Source organism: Leguminivora glycinivorella, chromosome 14, assembly GCF_023078275.1.
Source record: "Leguminivora glycinivorella isolate SPB_JAAS2020 chromosome 14, LegGlyc_1.1, whole genome shotgun sequence".
Taxonomy (NCBI): domain Eukaryota; kingdom Metazoa; phylum Arthropoda; class Insecta; order Lepidoptera; family Tortricidae; genus Leguminivora; species Leguminivora glycinivorella.
This window is the reverse complement of record NC_062984.1, coordinates 13,345,091-13,363,867: the sequence shown is the minus strand read 5'-3', so window position 1 is coordinate 13,363,867 and position 18,777 is coordinate 13,345,091. Positions and strand designations below refer to the sequence as shown.

General features: G+C 39.0%; 1 protein-coding gene and 1 long non-coding RNA gene across 2 annotated transcripts in view; both read left to right on the top strand.

The window, feature by feature from the left end:
* LOC125233252 overlaps nucleotides 1-18,777 on the top strand; it is a 103,397-nt gene that overhangs the window by 68,349 nt on the left and 16,271 nt on the right. The window contains exons 30-32 of the mRNA XM_048139191.1: nucleotides 5,425-5,558; nucleotides 8,345-8,468; nucleotides 9,389-9,513. Coding sequence (XP_047995148.1) covers nucleotides 5,425-5,558; nucleotides 8,345-8,468; nucleotides 9,389-9,513 — 383 coding nt within the window. The remainder of the gene's footprint in view (nucleotides 1-5,424; nucleotides 5,559-8,344; nucleotides 8,469-9,388; nucleotides 9,514-18,777) is intronic.
* Nucleotides 4,159-5,100, top strand: LOC125233253. Its single transcript, XR_007177839.1, has 2 exons — nucleotides 4,159-4,398; nucleotides 4,773-5,100. It is a non-coding gene; the product is annotated as an uncharacterized LOC125233253 (long non-coding RNA).

Sequence of the window (18,777 nt, the reverse complement as noted above, 5' to 3'; positions counted from 1 at the left end):
GCTCCTTGTGTCGCAATTACGAGACATATCATTCTCGTCTCTCGCAATTTCAGGAACCGCCCCGGGTGACTTCTGACACTGTGGCACCGGAATTTGCATACTCTAGGGAATCAAATAAAAGCACAAATAAATTTAATAGTAATAGTAATACGTACAATAAACAAAATTATGTGTTTAACAATAACCATAATAAAGGGCAATATTTTAAAAATCAAAATTATAGTCAAAATCAATATAAATCACAACAGCAAAATAACATACATTCCGTTTCTGATACAGCACAAAGCAATAAACAGCAGCCATATTGTCCAAGGTGTCGTAGTAATACACATCATATTCGACAGTGTAAGGCGAGTAGGGATGTTGTTTGTTTTAAATGTGGTATGAAGGACGTGAAAACTCCAGATTGTCCAGTTTGTAATAAAAATAAAAATACAAAAAACTGAATAGGAGGAATTGTAGTAATTTTGATAAGCAAGACTGGGACTCTTGGCTTTCGTTCATTAAAACATTTTCTACGTCTTATCAAGTTTCTACAATTCTGCAGAATAAACCTCTCTTTGATTCTAGGCCTTATGTAAATATAAAAATCAATGATATTAATGCTTGTGCTTTGCTCGACTCTGGTGCTGCAGTATCTATAATAGGTAATAATTCTCACCTCAAATTAATGGACTGCACTTTGCATCAGGGTGCCCACCCTCCTTTAACAGCAGCTGGCAATCACCCTTTAAACTGCATTGGGTACATGAATTTACCCATCACATTTGAAGGCCAGTTTCATGTGATAAAGGCTTACGTTGTTCCTGAGGACCCTACGTCAATAATATTAGGAGTCGATTTTTGGCGTGCATTTAATATTTGTCCCAAATATGTAGGTAGTATAACGTTATCGGAAAGCCCCCTTGATGGTTTAAACGTTGATAACTCTGAATCTTTTATTAATTCCTACGACAATTTAATACCATCGCAGAAGTCGATTGCTGATAACGTCATAGCTCAATTCAAATCCATTTCTATGGAAGAGAAGGGTTTAGGTAGGACAAATCTTATCACGCATAGAATAGACACGGGTGATGCCCAGCCTATTAGGCAACGCTATTACAGAATGTCGCCAGAAAAACAGCGTATACTGGTAGAGCAAGTAGACGAAATGCTGTCCCTAGACGTTATAGAGCCATGTGAGAGTGCGTGGTCGTCTCCAGTACTTATCGTAACCAAGAAGAATGGTCAGCCTAGGTTTTGCCTCGACAGTCGGAAGCTCAATGCGGTGACTAAGCGCGACGCGTACAATTTGCCATACGTCTCGGAAATTCTCGACAATCTGCGAGATGCAAAGTACCTGTCAAGTGTTGACCTTTCTAAGGCATTCTGGCAGATACCTATAGAACCTGCGGATCGCGATAAAACAGCTTTCTATGTACCCGGCCGCGGGAGTCTAAGATTTAAAACTACCGCTTTTGGGCTAACCAACGCGCCTGCGACCCAGCAGCGTCTGGTAGATTTGTTATTTGGTGACATGGAACTTAAAACTTTTGCATACCTAGACGACATCATCATTATTAGCTCGTCCTTTGAAGAACACGTGTCACGTCTTTTACGCGTGCTAGATAAACTTAAGGCAGCTAACTTGACAGTCAATTTCGAGAAGTGTCAGTTTTTCCGTAGCGAGTTGAAATATTTAGGTTATGTTGTCGATTCTCGTGGCTTACGTACAGACCCAAGTAAAGTAGACGCTATCTTGAACTTTCCAACTCCGACAAGCAAAACGGAACTGAAACGCTTTCTCGGTACAGCAACCTGGTACCGACGTTTCGTTCCTAATTTCAGCACCATAGCCGGACCACTCAATGCTTTGACTTCGAATGGCAAGAAAGCGCCACCGTTCAAGTGGACGCCTGAAGCTGACGCAGCTTTTAACGCTTTGAAGGACTCTTTAGTGTCTGCGCCAGTTCTTGCTTGCCCGGATTATTCTAAGCCGTTCGAAGTCCATGTTGATGCTAGCAACTATGGTCTTGGGGCCATGCTGACGCAGACCATAGATGGCAAAGAACATCCGGTGGCTTATATGAGTCGAGCCCTCACCGGTGCCGAGAAAAACTATAGCATAACTGAGAGGGAAACCCTCAGTGCGATAGTAGCCCTCGAGCACTGGCGCTGCTATTTAGAGAATGGTCAAAAGTTCACGCTTTACACTGACCACTCAGCGTTGAAATGGTTCCTCTCTTTGGAGAACCCGACAGGTAGACTCGCACGCTGGGGAGTCCGCCTAGGTTCGTTTAATTTTGAAGTTAAACATCGTCGTGGTGTTGATAATGTTATCCCCGATGCTCTCTCTCGTGCTATCCCTATCTCTGCAATTTCTTTAGCAAGTGCAATATCTACTACTAAGGACGAATGGTTCATTAAAATGTATAACGGTTGTCTCAATAGCCCAAATAATTTTCCAAATTTTTTAATAAAAAATAATTCTTTATACAGGCTCACCAAAAACATGTCACAACTCACCTCGGAGTTCGCTTGGAAGGAGGTTGTTCCCAGCGAATTTCGTGACCAAATTATTCGCGAAAACCACGCTGAACCGACTGCTGGTCATCTCGGAATTTTCAAAACCTATAAACGTTTAGCATTGTCATACTTCTGGCCCGGGATGCACCAGGACGTAGTTCAATTTGTTACCACTTGTTCTGTTTGCCTAGCATATAAGTCTCAAAATCACACTACTTTGGGAGTAATGGGGCGCCCTAAGCAATGCAGTCGTCCCCATCAAATGATCTCCATTGATTTTGTAGGTCCACTTCCAGTAACTCGCAAACAGAATAGTTACATTCTCGTCGTGACTTGTTGTTTTACGAAATATTGCAATATATTCCCCCTTCGTCGCGCGACTGCCGATGCAGTTGTTAGGGTCTTAGAAGACTCAATTTTTTTGGTACACGGTGTACCACAAACAATTTTCCTAGATAACGGTACACAATTTACTAGCTCTGCCACAGACGCGTTATTTAAGAAATATAAAGTACCAAACGTGTACTTTACACCAAAGTACTGTCCACAGATAAATTTGGTGGAGCGTTTTAACAAAACTCTTGTCACGTGCCTGTCCACGTTTGTAGGTAACGACCATAGATCCTGGGACACTTTTATCCCCAAAATTCAATTTGCAATGAACAATTCCGTAAATGAGGTAACTAATTACTCTCCATCTTTTCTAGTACACGGTAGGGAGCTAGTCACATGTGGATCGCACTACACTGACACAGATTTAGGTGACGAAGTTTTGTTCTTGCCGCGTGATATTTATGCTGAGAACCTGGGATGCCTTGCTTCGGTATTCAATGATGTGCAAGCCTCACTATGGAGGGCACATGTAAAGAATACCATGCACTACGATTTGCGCAGAAAACCAGCAGAATATAATGTAGGCGATATAGTGTTTAAGCGAACGTATATTCTTAGTGATAAGGATAAATATTTTAGTAAAAAATTGGCCCCAAAATATTTACAATGCAGAATTGTTGAAAAACGTTCACCTCTAGTTTATATTTTGGAAGATATGTCAGGCAAGAATATTGGAGCTTGGCATATAAAAGATTTTAAACTTTTTAATAATAGAGTTCCCCGTGTGGTGACGGGATAAGAATATCACTACCCCCTTTCCTCCCGTGGGTGTCGTAGGAGCCGACTTTGGGATCTCTTCCTTTTGGGATAATAATAGATAGACATGCCCTCTAAAATAAATATCTTAGTCTCCAGCATGAGTCATAAGCTATGCTAGCTAATGCCTCGAATAATGAATGTGTACATCATCAGCGTATGTAAGAGTTGATGCTGTTTTAATGAAAGTGGAATTTGAAGGACTGTATGGAAGTGGATGGTATGAAACTGTAAATGCTAAGGCTAATAAGACGGGTTTTGCTGAGGCCAAAACCCTTACCCAGACGAGGCGGGTATATGTAACGTTATACGTTACATGAAACTATTATCACTCGAATAAATAAAATCATAAATAAATGTACCTCTAAAAACTATATATTTTACAAGCTAATACTTATAACTATTTACAATATACATCTATTTTAAACAAACAAAGTGCAACAGTGTTCGTCGGCGCCGTTTTAGCGCTCCCAGAATAATATCGCGTGCAACATTTAGCGCCCCGGCAACTAGTCCTTTTGTTTGTCACATCTGGTGACACCTATATCACAGCGGCGCTTAGCCGCGCGACCATTTCCGATCTTCATTCGATACAGAACGCACGGCACATTAATATCGGTCTTTATACATGCATCGTTTCGACATGTAACCAATTAAATATTTTGTCGTCTCTAAACGTTCGTCGAAGTGCTCAACGTTAATATTTTTATAGTAACGCGAGTGTAATAAACCCCAAATTGGGTAAGTGGTACATTTAATAACTCAGATGTAGTTAATTTTGCTAATTAGATTAAAAGACTTTGTGTTGTAATTTTAGTATTTTTAGTGCTTAAAATATCTTCCTCAAACATCAACCTATTAAATACTAAATACTGTAAACTATTTTGCACAATCATTTCGTTGTAACGGTATTGCATCAGAATTTATTTCCACCCTCATTTTAAAAATGTAAACTGCTGCATCATCTTTCCAAAATGTAATCTCCGATTCTGATTGTGAACATCCACGGCATCACTGCTACATCTTAGGTGCTTTCTCTTCCTTCCGCTTGCCGAGGATGTTCACAAATCATGCAGCCGGACTGTTTTCTCATGGATTTGGATGACGCGTTCCAGGGTCCAAGGTTCGGGCTGTCATTTGGAGTGTCGACTCCACCACAGCCACATCACCACCATCGCTACTCTCGCCAGGCAGAGCAGACCTCCCTTGCCGAGCCCTCGGACAGCCCCTGAGTACCTACGGTCGGCTGCATTTCCAGAGGGGCGTCCCCCCACCGACGGCACAAACCAGGCGAGAGTACCTAACCGCAGTGTAGACAGGATTTTGTGTGAATTTATAAAAACTAGAACCTACGACCTAAATTAGCTCAAAATTTAATCATTAAATTTCTCGTTTCCGAACTTCGTCTCCGTTTCCGACATTTAAATAAATTAATATTTTTTTTTTGCACGAATTTGGATTACTCATTTCTCTCTTTTAGCTAGTAATTCAGACCCTAATCGTGACAAGGTTGCCATCAGCCTCTCGCCTACGCCACAATTTAACCCATATCTCACAGTCGACTTCTACGACATCCACGGGAAGAAAGGGGGTGGTGAAATTCTTAACCCGTCACCACACGGATGAATATTATGCGAAAAGAAATTTTGCGAACCAATTTTATGCGAAAAGTAGTATGCCAAAATGTTTTTTGCCAAATAACAATACGCAATACAAACATCGAATAATCAATTTTCTGCAACACCGAAAACCTTGATACTTTTTCAGGGGTACGCAAGTAAGCGGGGCGAGCTGATCATGGACGCCAGCAAGTGTCGCAGAAACTACTACAGGCATAAAACATTGTTCTACTCAGATCTGTTCGTTAACTTCCCATTCATGCTCTTCGGATTTTGTTTTCCGTAAGTTGACTAACTCTGATTGACTTTATTTGTTTATTTTAAACATTATTGCACATAAAAAGACCTTAGGATTTAAACACTTGTCAACCATGGGGCGAAACAGAAATGCATTAACCCCTGGAACGCCGTTGACAAAAATTTGCTACTGAATTAATAACCTTTCATTTGTTAATTAGAGTTTACATTATCTGGGATAGATCTGGAACAAGGCGTTTGAGGGGTAATAACTTATAACCTATAACCATAATAACTTATAACCATTATCACTAAATAAAAACCGGCCAAGAGCGTGTCGGGCCACGCTCAGTGTAGGGTTCCGTAGTTTTCCGTATTTTTCTCAAAAACTACTGAACCTATCAAGTTCAAAACAATTTTCCTAGAAAGTTTTTATAAAGATCTACTATTGTGATTTTTTTCATATTTTTTGAACATAGGGTTCAAAAGTTAGAGGGGGGGGACGCACTTTTTTTTCCTTTAGAAGCGATTATTTCCGAAAATATTGATATTATCAAAAAACGATCTTAGTAAACCCTTCCTGATTTTTAAATACCTATCCAACAATATATCACACATTGGGGTTGGAATGAAAAAAAATATCCGCCCCCACTTTACATGTAGGGGGAGTGCCCTAATAAAACAGTTTTTTCCATTTTTTATTTTTGCACTTTGTTGGCGTGATTGATATACATATTGGTACCAAATTTCAGCTTTCTAGTGCTTACAGTTACTGAGATTATCCGCGGACGGACGGACGGACGGACGGACGGACGGACAGACAGACAGACATGGCGAAACTATAAGGGTTCCTAGTTGACTACGGAACCCTAAAAATGCGCTAGTGCTTTACTAAGTAATACAAGTAGAGGTACTATCGAATATTTACCTCTAATAATGATTTAATATTTCTTAATTCTCGAGGTGACAGACTAAATACAAATTAAACCCAGAAATATAGTATTGCAGTTAAATTCGATGAATGGTTAAAGGTACGTAAGTCACAAATATTGTTTTTATAAAAGCCCAGGCTACGAACTGAATGGAATTCATACATAACATAAAGTAATCTTGTTATCTTTGCGGCTACGCGCATACGGTTAGAAGCCGATATAATTCACGATCAAGCAGTATGCTGAATTGACATCAAGGAAGTGAAGTCATAACATAAAGAACCTATTTCTAAATTTAAGGAAGAATGCAAAAATTAACACCTCCGGCAGAACTCGAACCTGCGACCTTCTGCATTGGTGGTGCAGCCTCTCTGACCATCTGAGCTACGGAGGCCTGCTGCGATTTTTTCCATGCCTTTACTCAATTCCTAAACGCTTTGGAATGGCGTACACCGGCAATGCAGACAGTCGCAAGTTCGAGTCCTGCCACGGGTGTGAATTTTGCCTTTTTTTTTAATTGCCTCCCTTTAATCGCTTGCCTTTAATCGCCTTTTATAGTATTTTTATGATTTTGTAAATATTAATTGCCTGTTTTCCAAATATTTGCACGCCTGCATGAGACTGAATACACGGATTTATTTATTTTGTAACACCTTATAACTGTGTTCTATGCGCAAATAAATTCTTTGAATCTTGAATCTTAATTTAAAAGTATACAATATATATAAGTACCTACTTTTGAATTACCTACTTTATCACAGGCAGACGCATGCATGAAAGAATAAATAAAGTACCTAGTTGAGTATATTTGCAGCTTTGTACCATCAGGCCCCGTAGCCGAATGGCATTTCTCCGACGCCAAACGAAAACGAAACGTAGTCCGGCTCTGTCGCGCCAATCCGCAAGAGCGACAGGGATAGATATCTACTAGCGTGTCGTTTCGTGAGCGTTTCGTGAGCGTTAGTGCCATTCGGCTACGCACCCAGTTATTCCAAGAAATAGATTGAATTCATATTTAATTTTAATTGATCGACATTGGTAGGTCTGTATTTATACGACGTCATTTTCTCATTATATCCAAACGCGCGATTGCATGCACACAAAATTTACTACAAAGTATTGAGTCTCTATTAACATTATTGCAAAAGGTAAAAGACATTATCTAAGTAGGTACAAATACATTTTCAGAGACAGAGGAGCATATAGGTACAGGTTTTATCAATGTAGTGTACCTATAGAAACGCTCTGTTCTGAATTTTATTGCATTCAACATTGAAACCTTTCATTCGACATTTTTCTCTGAAACATATTCTCGTTATTTCTTTCTGCTTCGATGAGTGTAAAAATTTAATAACGACCATTATGCCGAATTCTCGTTAATTGGTTTTAATAATACAAATATGCATTACCGCATTAAAATGAAGGGCTATAAGGCTTGTATATGAGTATACATAATCATAAAGTACGTGAATGCTCAGTTGAGATCGCTCAAAAGTTTAGTAATAAGAGTACTAAGCTAGCATCGATTGTCATATTTGTGTACTTTGTGTTTAATGATTAATGATGACTATTAAACGATTAAATCGAAATAAATGTCATAATAATATCGTCACTTCGTCACTATCTTGAAAAAGTCTCGATCTCACATCTTCTCAAAGTTAAAACACACTAACTCTATACATATGCATTCCATAATTATACTACATTTTTTTCTTCATTGACAGAAGAAGATACAAGTTTTTTTTAAAGTAGTGACGATATTATAGACAAAGAAAAAATTACCAAGGCCTGCAGGCTCTGCTGCTTGATAAGAACCATGTCTACTTAGAAGCACAACTTAATGTGTTTTCTATGAAAATGATTTTATTCGTTGGAGTATTAACAAGTAATATAATTTAGTTACAGGAAAACCATGAAATCTATGCACTACCTTAGAGCAAACAAGTTATTCCGAATTAAATACTTGTTTGAGTTTTATAACAAGTCGTCGGTTGTTCTAACAAATAACCTCACTACGTTACAGGTTTGTGCGTATACTCGTATTGCGTTTTAAGTTAGTTTTACTAGGTCTTATTTAAGTACATAGCTTATTTAAGTATATAGTAATTTACTTATTAGGGAACAAATCAAAATATTATTTTATACTATTTTTTTATGTTTTTTTTTTTAAGTGGTCACAGTGTATATATGAATTTCAAACTGAAATAGCATAGACTGAGAATAAGCGGTCAAGTTTACCAGTGGCCGAGCCGGGAATCAAACCCGTGTATTTAGCTTACGCGGCTAACGTCATTACCTCTAGACCACCCGACCGCCTGTAGTACCTATCCTGTAAACCGTAAGCTGAAGACCCAGTTCCAATCCTGTTGCTGTCATTCAATTCACCTGTTGAAAAAACGTCACTTTTGATACTGATAAATAGCTAATAGTATACTTTTTATAAGGTAGATTTTACAAATTGAATATTTTTTAAATGGGCCAATAGTTGCTAATTTGTTATAATTATTTTTTAAATCGGGACTTAATCGCGTATGAACATGAACCACCCGAGCCCACGAGACCCCGACCACGACCACGACCACGATCCGAGACTACGGGGACAACGCCGTCCCTGAAACGTTGGAGGTCAGTTTAATATGTAGTCATACGCGATTAAGTCCCGATTTTAAAAATAATTATGTGTAACAATCGTTTCATTCACTTGAAAGTTTAAATCAGTGTAATTTGTTATAGTTACAAAATGTAGTGCGAAAAGCTTTTCATTCGTATTTTTAAGGAAACTTACAAACTTGTCGTGCTATTTCAGTGTGAGACTCACTGACTACAAGATGTACTGACACTGTCTGAACTAGCATGACAAATACGAACGTTTCCGGAAAATTACGAAGGAAAAGCTTTTCGTACTACATTCGTAGGTAATCTTTTAAATGTGTTTGTGCGCAGGCGGTGATGACAGTCCACGCTGTGGTATTCTTCGTGCACACATTCACGTGTCTGTGGCTCATCGTCATCATTGCCGTGCAACCCATCTGCACCGTGAGGACCATCAAGACGCACTTCCTTGAAGAGTAATTAATTAATGATACACATGCATCTTATCTTATGTTATCTTAAAACTGGGGCTCTTACCATACATTTCGACACATCGGGATCTTTTGTGCAATTCATCATCATCATCATCATATCAGCCATTTATCGCCCACTGCTGGGCATAGGCCTCACTTCTAGTACGCCATTTTTCCCGGTCCTGGGCTAGTCTGATCCAGTTAAGACCCGCTATTTTCCGGATGTCATCGACCCAACGAGCCAACGGATGCCCAGAATTCCTTACATTTGTAAGCGGCCACCACTCCGTTAAGAGCGCTATGACAAAAAAAGGCGATATATTGTAAAATGCACAATATTTATCGACAAAATTGTACACTTTACTCATACTAAAAGACAGTGAAAGTACTTGTTTCAGTTAGAACATCTTATTAACTGTCGGTTAAATAAAAAACATATGAAAAAAAAAGCTTTTTCAATTAGTAATGATTGTTTTTCTGATGCTCGTTTAGGAAAAACCGCGTGAAGCACAGAATTCGGAGCACTTATTATGTACAATTTGATAAGATCACTCTCATAAATGAGGTAAATTTAAGTTCCAAATATCTTGTACTTAAGGCCCATTAAACAATATTTATCATTTAATCCTTTGAAATTGAGAAATTGAAAGTAAAACGAACTCAATTTTGTCTTGAAAATACATCGAAACAAGTGATCATTTCTCCGAAAATCTACATGTTATCGAAGTTATTTTAGTATATAAATAATCTGCACAATGTGCTTAAACTGCTGTTATCCATTTGTCGTTATAATATTTTATCATGATTTTTTGCCAATTTTTTGAAAACTAGCCTTCCTGTCGCTATTTTACCGGCGACGGACGCCTGCGATTTCAGTGCCGCGCCGGAGCTCGAGCAGGTAAGACGTATGTCGCTTTGGTCTCCGAGTTTTCATCGCAAACGTCGAGAATATTTATTGTTGTGTGGGTCGGACGCCTTGTTTCTACACGGGCTATCCTCGCATTGTGTGTGTGTAAACAGCGACCAACGAATTTGATCCTAGACCCGTAAATATTTGCTTTTGTAATACTTTGTTATGTTTGAATGTTAAAGTATTACAACGTTGTGATGATAAAAATGTGAAAATTACAATACGGTCAAGATGATAAGACACATCAAGATGGTACTCGGGATCTGATGATGGAGCCAGAAGGTGGTCACCAGTACCAGTGAACCATGTAAGTAAACGACTTCGTGTTTAGGCTCGTTGGGTTCGTCTCAACAAGACCTTTGACAAGAGGTGGTACTCAGGGTCTGATGATGGAGCCAGATGGTGGTCACCAGTACCAATGAACCATATAACTAAACCCAGAGATGGGGAAATCGTAATCGATTCCGGATTACACGATTACTTGATTTTACTTTGTAATCTGACACTACTGGGTGTCAGATTACTTGTAATGTAATCAAGTGAAACGGTAAATTACCATTACATGTAAAGGAATCACTAATCATCTATACAATCATTACTATTACCAATAATTCGGAATCATAGTCGATTCAAAATAACTGAAATTATTGACTTGATTACTTTCAGATTACGAATATGTAGTACCTCAGATGACTGTCACTTTGACACAAAAGTCATCATGGGTGTCGTAAAATAGGTTTTAGGGGTGCTGATTCCAAAATTAATGACCAATGTGGAATCTGACATTGCTGACTGTCACTTTGACACAAAAGTCGTCATGGGTGTCGTAAAATATGTTTTAGGGGGTGCTGATTCCAAAATTAATGACCAATGTTCAATCTGACATTGCTGACTGTCACTCTGACACAAAAGTCGTCATGGGTGTCGTAAAATAGGTTTTAGGGGGTGCTGATTCCAAAATTAATGACCAATGTTCAATCTGACATTGCTGACTGTCACTCTGACACAAAAGTCGTCATGGGTGTCGTAAAATAGGTTTTAGGGGGTGCTGATTCCAAAATTAATGACCAATGTTCAATCTGACATTTCTGACTGTCACTTTGACACAAAAGTCATCATGGGTGTCGTAAAATAGGTTTTAGGGGTTGCTGATTCCAAAATTAGTGACCAATGTGGAATCTGACATTGCTGACTGTCACTTTGACACAAAAGTCGTCATGGGTGTCGTAAAATAGGTTTTAGGGGGTGCTGATTCCAAAATTAATGACCAATGTTCAATCTGACATTGCTGACTGTCACTCTGACACAAAAGTCGTCATGGGTGTCGTAAAATATGTTTTAGGGGGTGCTGATTCCAAAATTAATGACCAATGTTCAATCTGACATTGCTGACTGTCACTCTGACACAAAAGTCGTCATGGGTGTCGTAAAATAGGTTTTAGGGGGTGCTGATTCCAAAATTAGTGACCAATGTGGAATCTGACATTGCTGACTGTCACTTTGACACAAAAGTCGTCATGGGTGTCGTAAAATAGGTTTTAGGGGGTGCTGATTCCAAAATTAATGACCAATGTTCAATCTGACATTGCTGACTGTCACTCTGACACAAAAGTCGTCATGGGTGTCGTAAAATATGTTTTAGGGGGTGCTGATTCCAAAATTAATGACCAATGTTCAATCTGACATTGCTGACTGTCACTCTGACACAAAAGTCGTCATGGGTGTCGTAAAATAGGTTTTAGGGGGTGCTGATTCCAAAATTAATGACCAATGTGGAATCTGACATTGCTGACTGTCACTTTGACACAAAAGTCGTCATGGGTGTCGTAAAATAGGTTTTAGGAGGTGCTGATTCCAAAATTAATGACCAATGTTCAATCTGACATTGCTGACTGTCACTCTGACACAAAAGTCGTCATGGGTGTCGTAAAATAGGTTTTAGGGGTGCTGATTCCAAAATTAATGACCAATTTGGAATCTGACATTGCTGACTGTCACTTTGACACAAAAGTCGTCATGGGTGTCGTAAAATAGGTTTTAGGGGTGCTGATTCCAAAATTAATGACCAATGTTCAATCTGACATTGCTGACTGTCACTCTGACACAAAAGTCGTCATGGGTGTCGTAAAATAGGTTTTAGGGGTGCTGATTCCAAAATTAATGACCAATGTTCAATCTGACATTTCTGACTGTCACTTTGACACAAAAGTCGTCATGGGTGTCGTAAAATAGGTTTTAGGGGGTGCTGATTCCAAAATTAGTGACCAATTTGGAATCTGACATTGCTGACTGTCACTTTGACACAAAAGTTGTCATGGGTGTCGTCAAATAGGTATCCGGAGGTGTTTGAAAACTAATGACCAATTTGGAATCTGACACTGTTGACTGTCACTTTGACACAAAAGTGATCATGGGTGTCTTCAAATAGGTTTTCATGGGTACTGATCTCAATATTAATGATCAATTTGGAATCTGACATTGCTGACTGTCACTTTGACATAAAAGTCGTTATGGGTGTCGTCAAATAGGTTTCCAGGGGTACTGTGCAATGTCAGGTTCCAGATCGGTCATTACTTTTTAAATCATTTCATTAATTTTGGAATCAGTACCCCCTAAAAACTATTTGACTACACCCATGATTCCTTTTGTGTCAAAATGACAATTAGCACTGTGAGATTCCAAAATAGTCGTTAATTTTGGAATCAGCACCCCCGGAAACCTATTTGACGACACCCATGATGACTTTTGTGTCAAAGTGACAGTCAGCAATGTTAGATTCCACATTGGTCATTATTTTTGGAATCAGCACCCCCTTAACCTATTTTACGACACCCATGATGACTTTTGTGTCAAAGTGGCAGTCAGCAATGTTAGATTCCACATTGGTCATTATTTTTGGAATCAGCACCCCTAAAACCAATTTTACGACACCCATGACGACTTTTGTGTCAAAGTGACAGTCAGCAATGTCAGATTCCACATTGTTCATTAATTTTGGAATCAGCACCCCCGCAAACCTATTTGACGACACCCATGACGACTTTTGTGTCAAAGTGACAGTCAGCAATGTCAGAATCCACATTGGTCATTAATTTTGGAATCAGCACCCCGCAAACCTATTTGACGACACCCATGACGACTTTTGTGTCAAAGTGACAGTCAGCAATGTTAGATTCCACATTGGTCATTAATTTTGGAATCAGCACCCCTAAAACCAATTTTACGACACCCATGACGACTTTTGTGTCAAAGTGACAGTCAGCAATGTCAGATTCCACATTGTTCATTAATTTTGGAATCAGCACCCCCGCAAACCTATTTGACGACACCCATGACGACTTTTGTGTCAAAGTGACAGTCAGCAATGTCAGATTCCACATTGGTCATTAATTTTGGAATCAGCACCCCCTAAAACCTATTTTACGACACCCATGATGACTTTTGTGTCAAAGTGACAGTCAGCAATGTCAGATTCCAAGTCGGTCATTAATTTTTAAATCAGCACACCCGAAAACCTATACTCGTGGTATATGCACTTGAAATGTGAAAGTGAAAATGCTAGAATGACATGTAAACCACGAAGTTGTATAGTCATATTGTTCATTGGTATTGGTGACCACCATCTGGCTCCATCATCAGACCCTCGACCCTGAGCACCATCTTGAAGTAATTAGAATTGTATTTGTCTTATTTTATCATCATATTAATATATACTTTACTCTAATACTTATCATATAACAAAAGCAAATATTTGGGATGGGATCTACTTTTATAATTATTACTTTAATTTTTTAAATAAATTTTAACATAATTGATATTATTTCGCACTATATTCTCGTATTTTCGTACAAAATAATGTTTATTAGAAACCAAAAGTTTATATCGAGATAGTAGATTGTGGTTGTTATCAAAATTCCATAGAAAGGATCAAGATTGTTTTGTCCATTATTGTAGTGCGAGCGAGTGATAAGACGTGCTAGAAAGGGTCGGCATATTGGGCTCGCGCGGCGGGTAAAATACCTAATTTCGCCCGACGCCGAAATGTTATAACGCTCTTAACATTTTAGTTCACCTGCCATCACTCTGCCTAGCAACATGTCACGCCCAACTCCACTTTAGTTTGGTAATAACGAAACCCATGTCTTGGTGCGACGACGGATCTCGCAATTACCCCCTACGATCCTAAGATCCTTCAGCTATTCAGGAGCTTCTCGACCATCTCCACGTATCGGATGATGATGATGAGGCTCATGGGTAGCTCTCTGAAATCATTTGGCACCAGGTAACCTGCTCCAAAGTTCTTCACTCTTTGTTTGGCGAGGGCGTGACATTCACACATTAGATGACTGATGGTCTCTTCCTCTTCACCACACATACGACAATCAGTGTTGTCAGCGTGTCCCATATTGCCTAAAATGCCTTTGACCCTGTAATGGCATGTGAACACCCCCGTTATAATTTGGAGTTGTCGTTTGCTCAGTTTCCCTAGCTTTCTGATCCACCCAGAGTCTACACTCTGCATAAAGAGCTTTGACTGCTTCAGATGCACATGCATACATGAAGACGCCTGTATCCTTAGAGGGGTTGGGCAGAGTACATAAAGAGAGTACACTTTTAGCAATCAATCTCCAAATTGTCATATTGATATGACAGGTTGCCGACCCATGCATCGCTCACACCGCAAAGAAACCGAGTCGATTTCGACAACTGTTAAAAGCATAAGTTAAAAATGTAAACAAACTAATTTGATTAGTGGCTACCGGCCCGGCAACTTTATATTCGTACGAGGGTCATGCCAAAAGAAGTTAGATACTCCATGGTCATTTGATTGATACTGGCCAGTTATACATCAATGTAAAGGTAGGTTATCTGCTTATAAATTTAAAAATGGAACACTTGGAAATTCTTAGGATTCCTTTTTTAATTTTTTTTTTTCTAAATAATTTTGGCGGGAATTTTCCGCAACAATGGAGCTTACTCGACGTGATTTTCGTGTTATGATATATTATGACTTTAAAAAAGGTTTAAGAGCGTTATAACATTTCGGCGTCGGGCGAAATTAGGTATTTTACCCGCCGCGCGAGCCCAATATGCCGACCCTTTCTAGCACGTCTTATCACTCGCTCGCACTACAATAATGGACAAAACAATCTTGATCCTTTCTATGGAATTTTGATAACAACCACAATCTACTATCTCGATATAAACTTTTGGTTTCTAATAAACATTATTTTGTACGAAAATACGAGAATATAGTGCGAAATAATATCAATTATGTTAAAATTTATTTAAAAAATTAAAGTAATAATTATAAAAGTAGATCCCATCCCAAATATTTGCTTTTGTTATATGATAAGTATTAGAGTAAAGTATATATTAATATGATGATAAAATAAGACAAATACAATTCTAATTACTTCAAGATGGTGCTCAGGGTCGAGGGTCTGATGATGGAGCCAGATGGTGGTCACCAATACCAATGAACAATATGACTATACAACTTCGTGGTTTACATGTCATTCTAGCATTTTCACTTTCACATTTCAAGTGCATATACCACGAGTATAGGTTTTCGGGTGTGCTGATTTAAAAATTAATGACCGACTTGGAATCTGACATTGCTGACTGTCACTTTGACACAAAAGTCATCATGGGTGTCGTAAAATAGGTTTTAGGGGGTGCTGATTCCAAAATTAATGACCAATGTGGAATCTGACATTGCTGACTGTCACTTTGACACAAAAGTCGTCATGGGTGTCGTCAAATAGGTTTGCGGGGGTGCTGATTCCAAAATTAATGAACAATGTGGAATCTGACATTGCTGACTGTCACTTTGACACAAAAGTCGTCATGGGTGTCGTAAAATTGGTTTTAGGGGGTGCTGATTCCAAAATTAATGACCAATGTGGAATCTAACATTGCTGACTGTCACTTTGACACAAAAGTCGTCATGGGTGTCGTCAAATAGGTTTGCGGGGGTGCTGATTCCAAAATTAATGACCAATGTGGATTCTGACATTGCTGACTGTCACTTTGACACAAAAGTCGTCATGGGTGTCGTCAAATAGGTTTGCGGGGGTGCTGATTCCAAAATTAATGAACAATGTGGAATCTGACATTGCTGACTGTCACTTTGACACAAAAGTCGTCATGGGTGTCGTAAAATTGGTTTTAGGGGGTGCTGATTCCAAAAATAATGACCAATGTGGAATCTAACATTGCTGACTGCCACTTTGACACAAAAGTCATCATGGGTGTCGTAAAATAGGTTAAGGGGGTGCTGATTCCAAAAATAATGACCAATGTGGAATCTAACATTGCTGACTGTCACTTTGACACAAAAGTCATCATGGGTGTCGTCAAATAGGTTTCCGGGGGTGCTGATTCCAAAATTAACGACTATTTTGGAATCTCACAGTGCTAATTGTCATTTTGACACAAAAGGAATCATGGGTGTAGTCAAATAGTTTTTAGGGGGTACTGATTCCAAAATTAATGAAATGATTTAAAAAGTAATGACCGATCTGGAACCTGACATTGCACAGTACCCCTGGAAACCTATTTGACGACACCCATAACGACTTTTATGTCAAAGTGACAGTCAGCAATGTCAGATTCCAAATTGATCATTAATATTGAGATCAGTACCCATGAAAACCTATTTGAAGACACCCATGATCACTTTTGTGTCAAAGTGACAGTCAACAGTGTCAGATTCCAAATTGGTCATTAGTTTTCAAACACCTCCGGATACCTATTTGACGACACCCATGACAACTTTTGTGTCAAAGTGACAGTCAGCAATGTCAGATTCCAAATTGGTCACTAATTTTGGAATCAGCACCCCCTAAAACCTATTTTACGACACCCATGACGACTTTTGTGTCAAAGTGACAGTCAGAAATGTCAGATTGAACATTGGTCATTAATTTTGGAATCAGCACCCCTAAAACCTATTTTACGACACCCATGACGACTTTTGTGTCAGAGTGACAGTCAGCAATGTCAGATTGAACATTGGTCATTAATTTTGGAATCAGCACCCCCTAAAACCTATTTTACGACACCCATGACGACTTTTGTGTCAAAGTGACAGTCAGCAATGTCAGATTCCAAATTGGTCATTAATTTTGGAATCAGCACCCCCTAAAACCTATTTTACGACACCCATGACGACTTTTGTGTCAGAGTGACAGTCAGCAATGTCAGATTGAACATTGGTCATTAATTTTGGAATCAGCACCTCCTAAAACCTATTTTACGACACCCATGACGACTTTTGTGTCAAAGTGACAGTCAGCAATGTCAGATTCCACATTGGTCATTAATTTTGGAATCAGCACCCCTAAAACCTATTTTACGACACCCATGACGACTTTTGTGTCAGAGTGACAGTCAGCAATGTCAGATTGAACATTGGTCATTAATTTTGGAATCAGCACCCCTAAAACATATTTTACGACACCCATGACGACTTTTGTGTCAGAGTGACAGTCAGCAATGTCAGATTGAACATTGGTCATTAATTTTGGAATCAGCACCCCCTAAAACCTATTTTACGACACCCATGACGACTTTTGTGTCAAAGTGACAGTCAGCAATGTCAGATTCCACATTGGTCACTAATTTTGGAATCAGCACCCCCTAAAACCTATTTTACGACACCCATGACGACTTTTGTGTCAGAGTGACAGTCAGCAATGTCAGATTGAACATTGGTCATTAATTTTGGAATCAGCACCCCCTAAAACATATTTTACGACACCCATGACGACTTTTGTGTCAGAGTGACAGTCAGCAATGTCAGATTGAACATTGGTCATTAATTTTGGAATCAGCACCCCTAAAACCTATTTTACGACACCCATGACGACTTTTGTGTCAAAGTGACAGTCAGCAATGTCAGATTCCACATTGGTCACTAATTTTGGAATCAGCAACCCCTAAAACCTATTTTACGACACCCATGATGACTTTTGTGTCAAAGTGACAGTCAGAAATGTCAGATTGAACATTGGTCATTAATTTTGGAATCAGCACCCCCTAAAACCTATTTTACGACACCCATGACGACTTTTGTGTCAGAGTGACAGTCAGCAATGTCAGATTGAACATTGGTCATTAATTTTGGAATCAGCACCCCCTAAAACCTATTTTACGACACCCATGACGACTTTTGTGTCAGAGTGACAGTCAGCAATGTCAGATTGAACATTGGTCATTAATTTTGGAATCAGCACCCCCTAAAACATATTTTACGACACCCATGACGACTTTTGTGTCAAAGTGACAGTCAGCAATGTCAGATTCCACATTGGTCATTAATTTTGGAATCAGCACCCCTAAAACCTATTTTA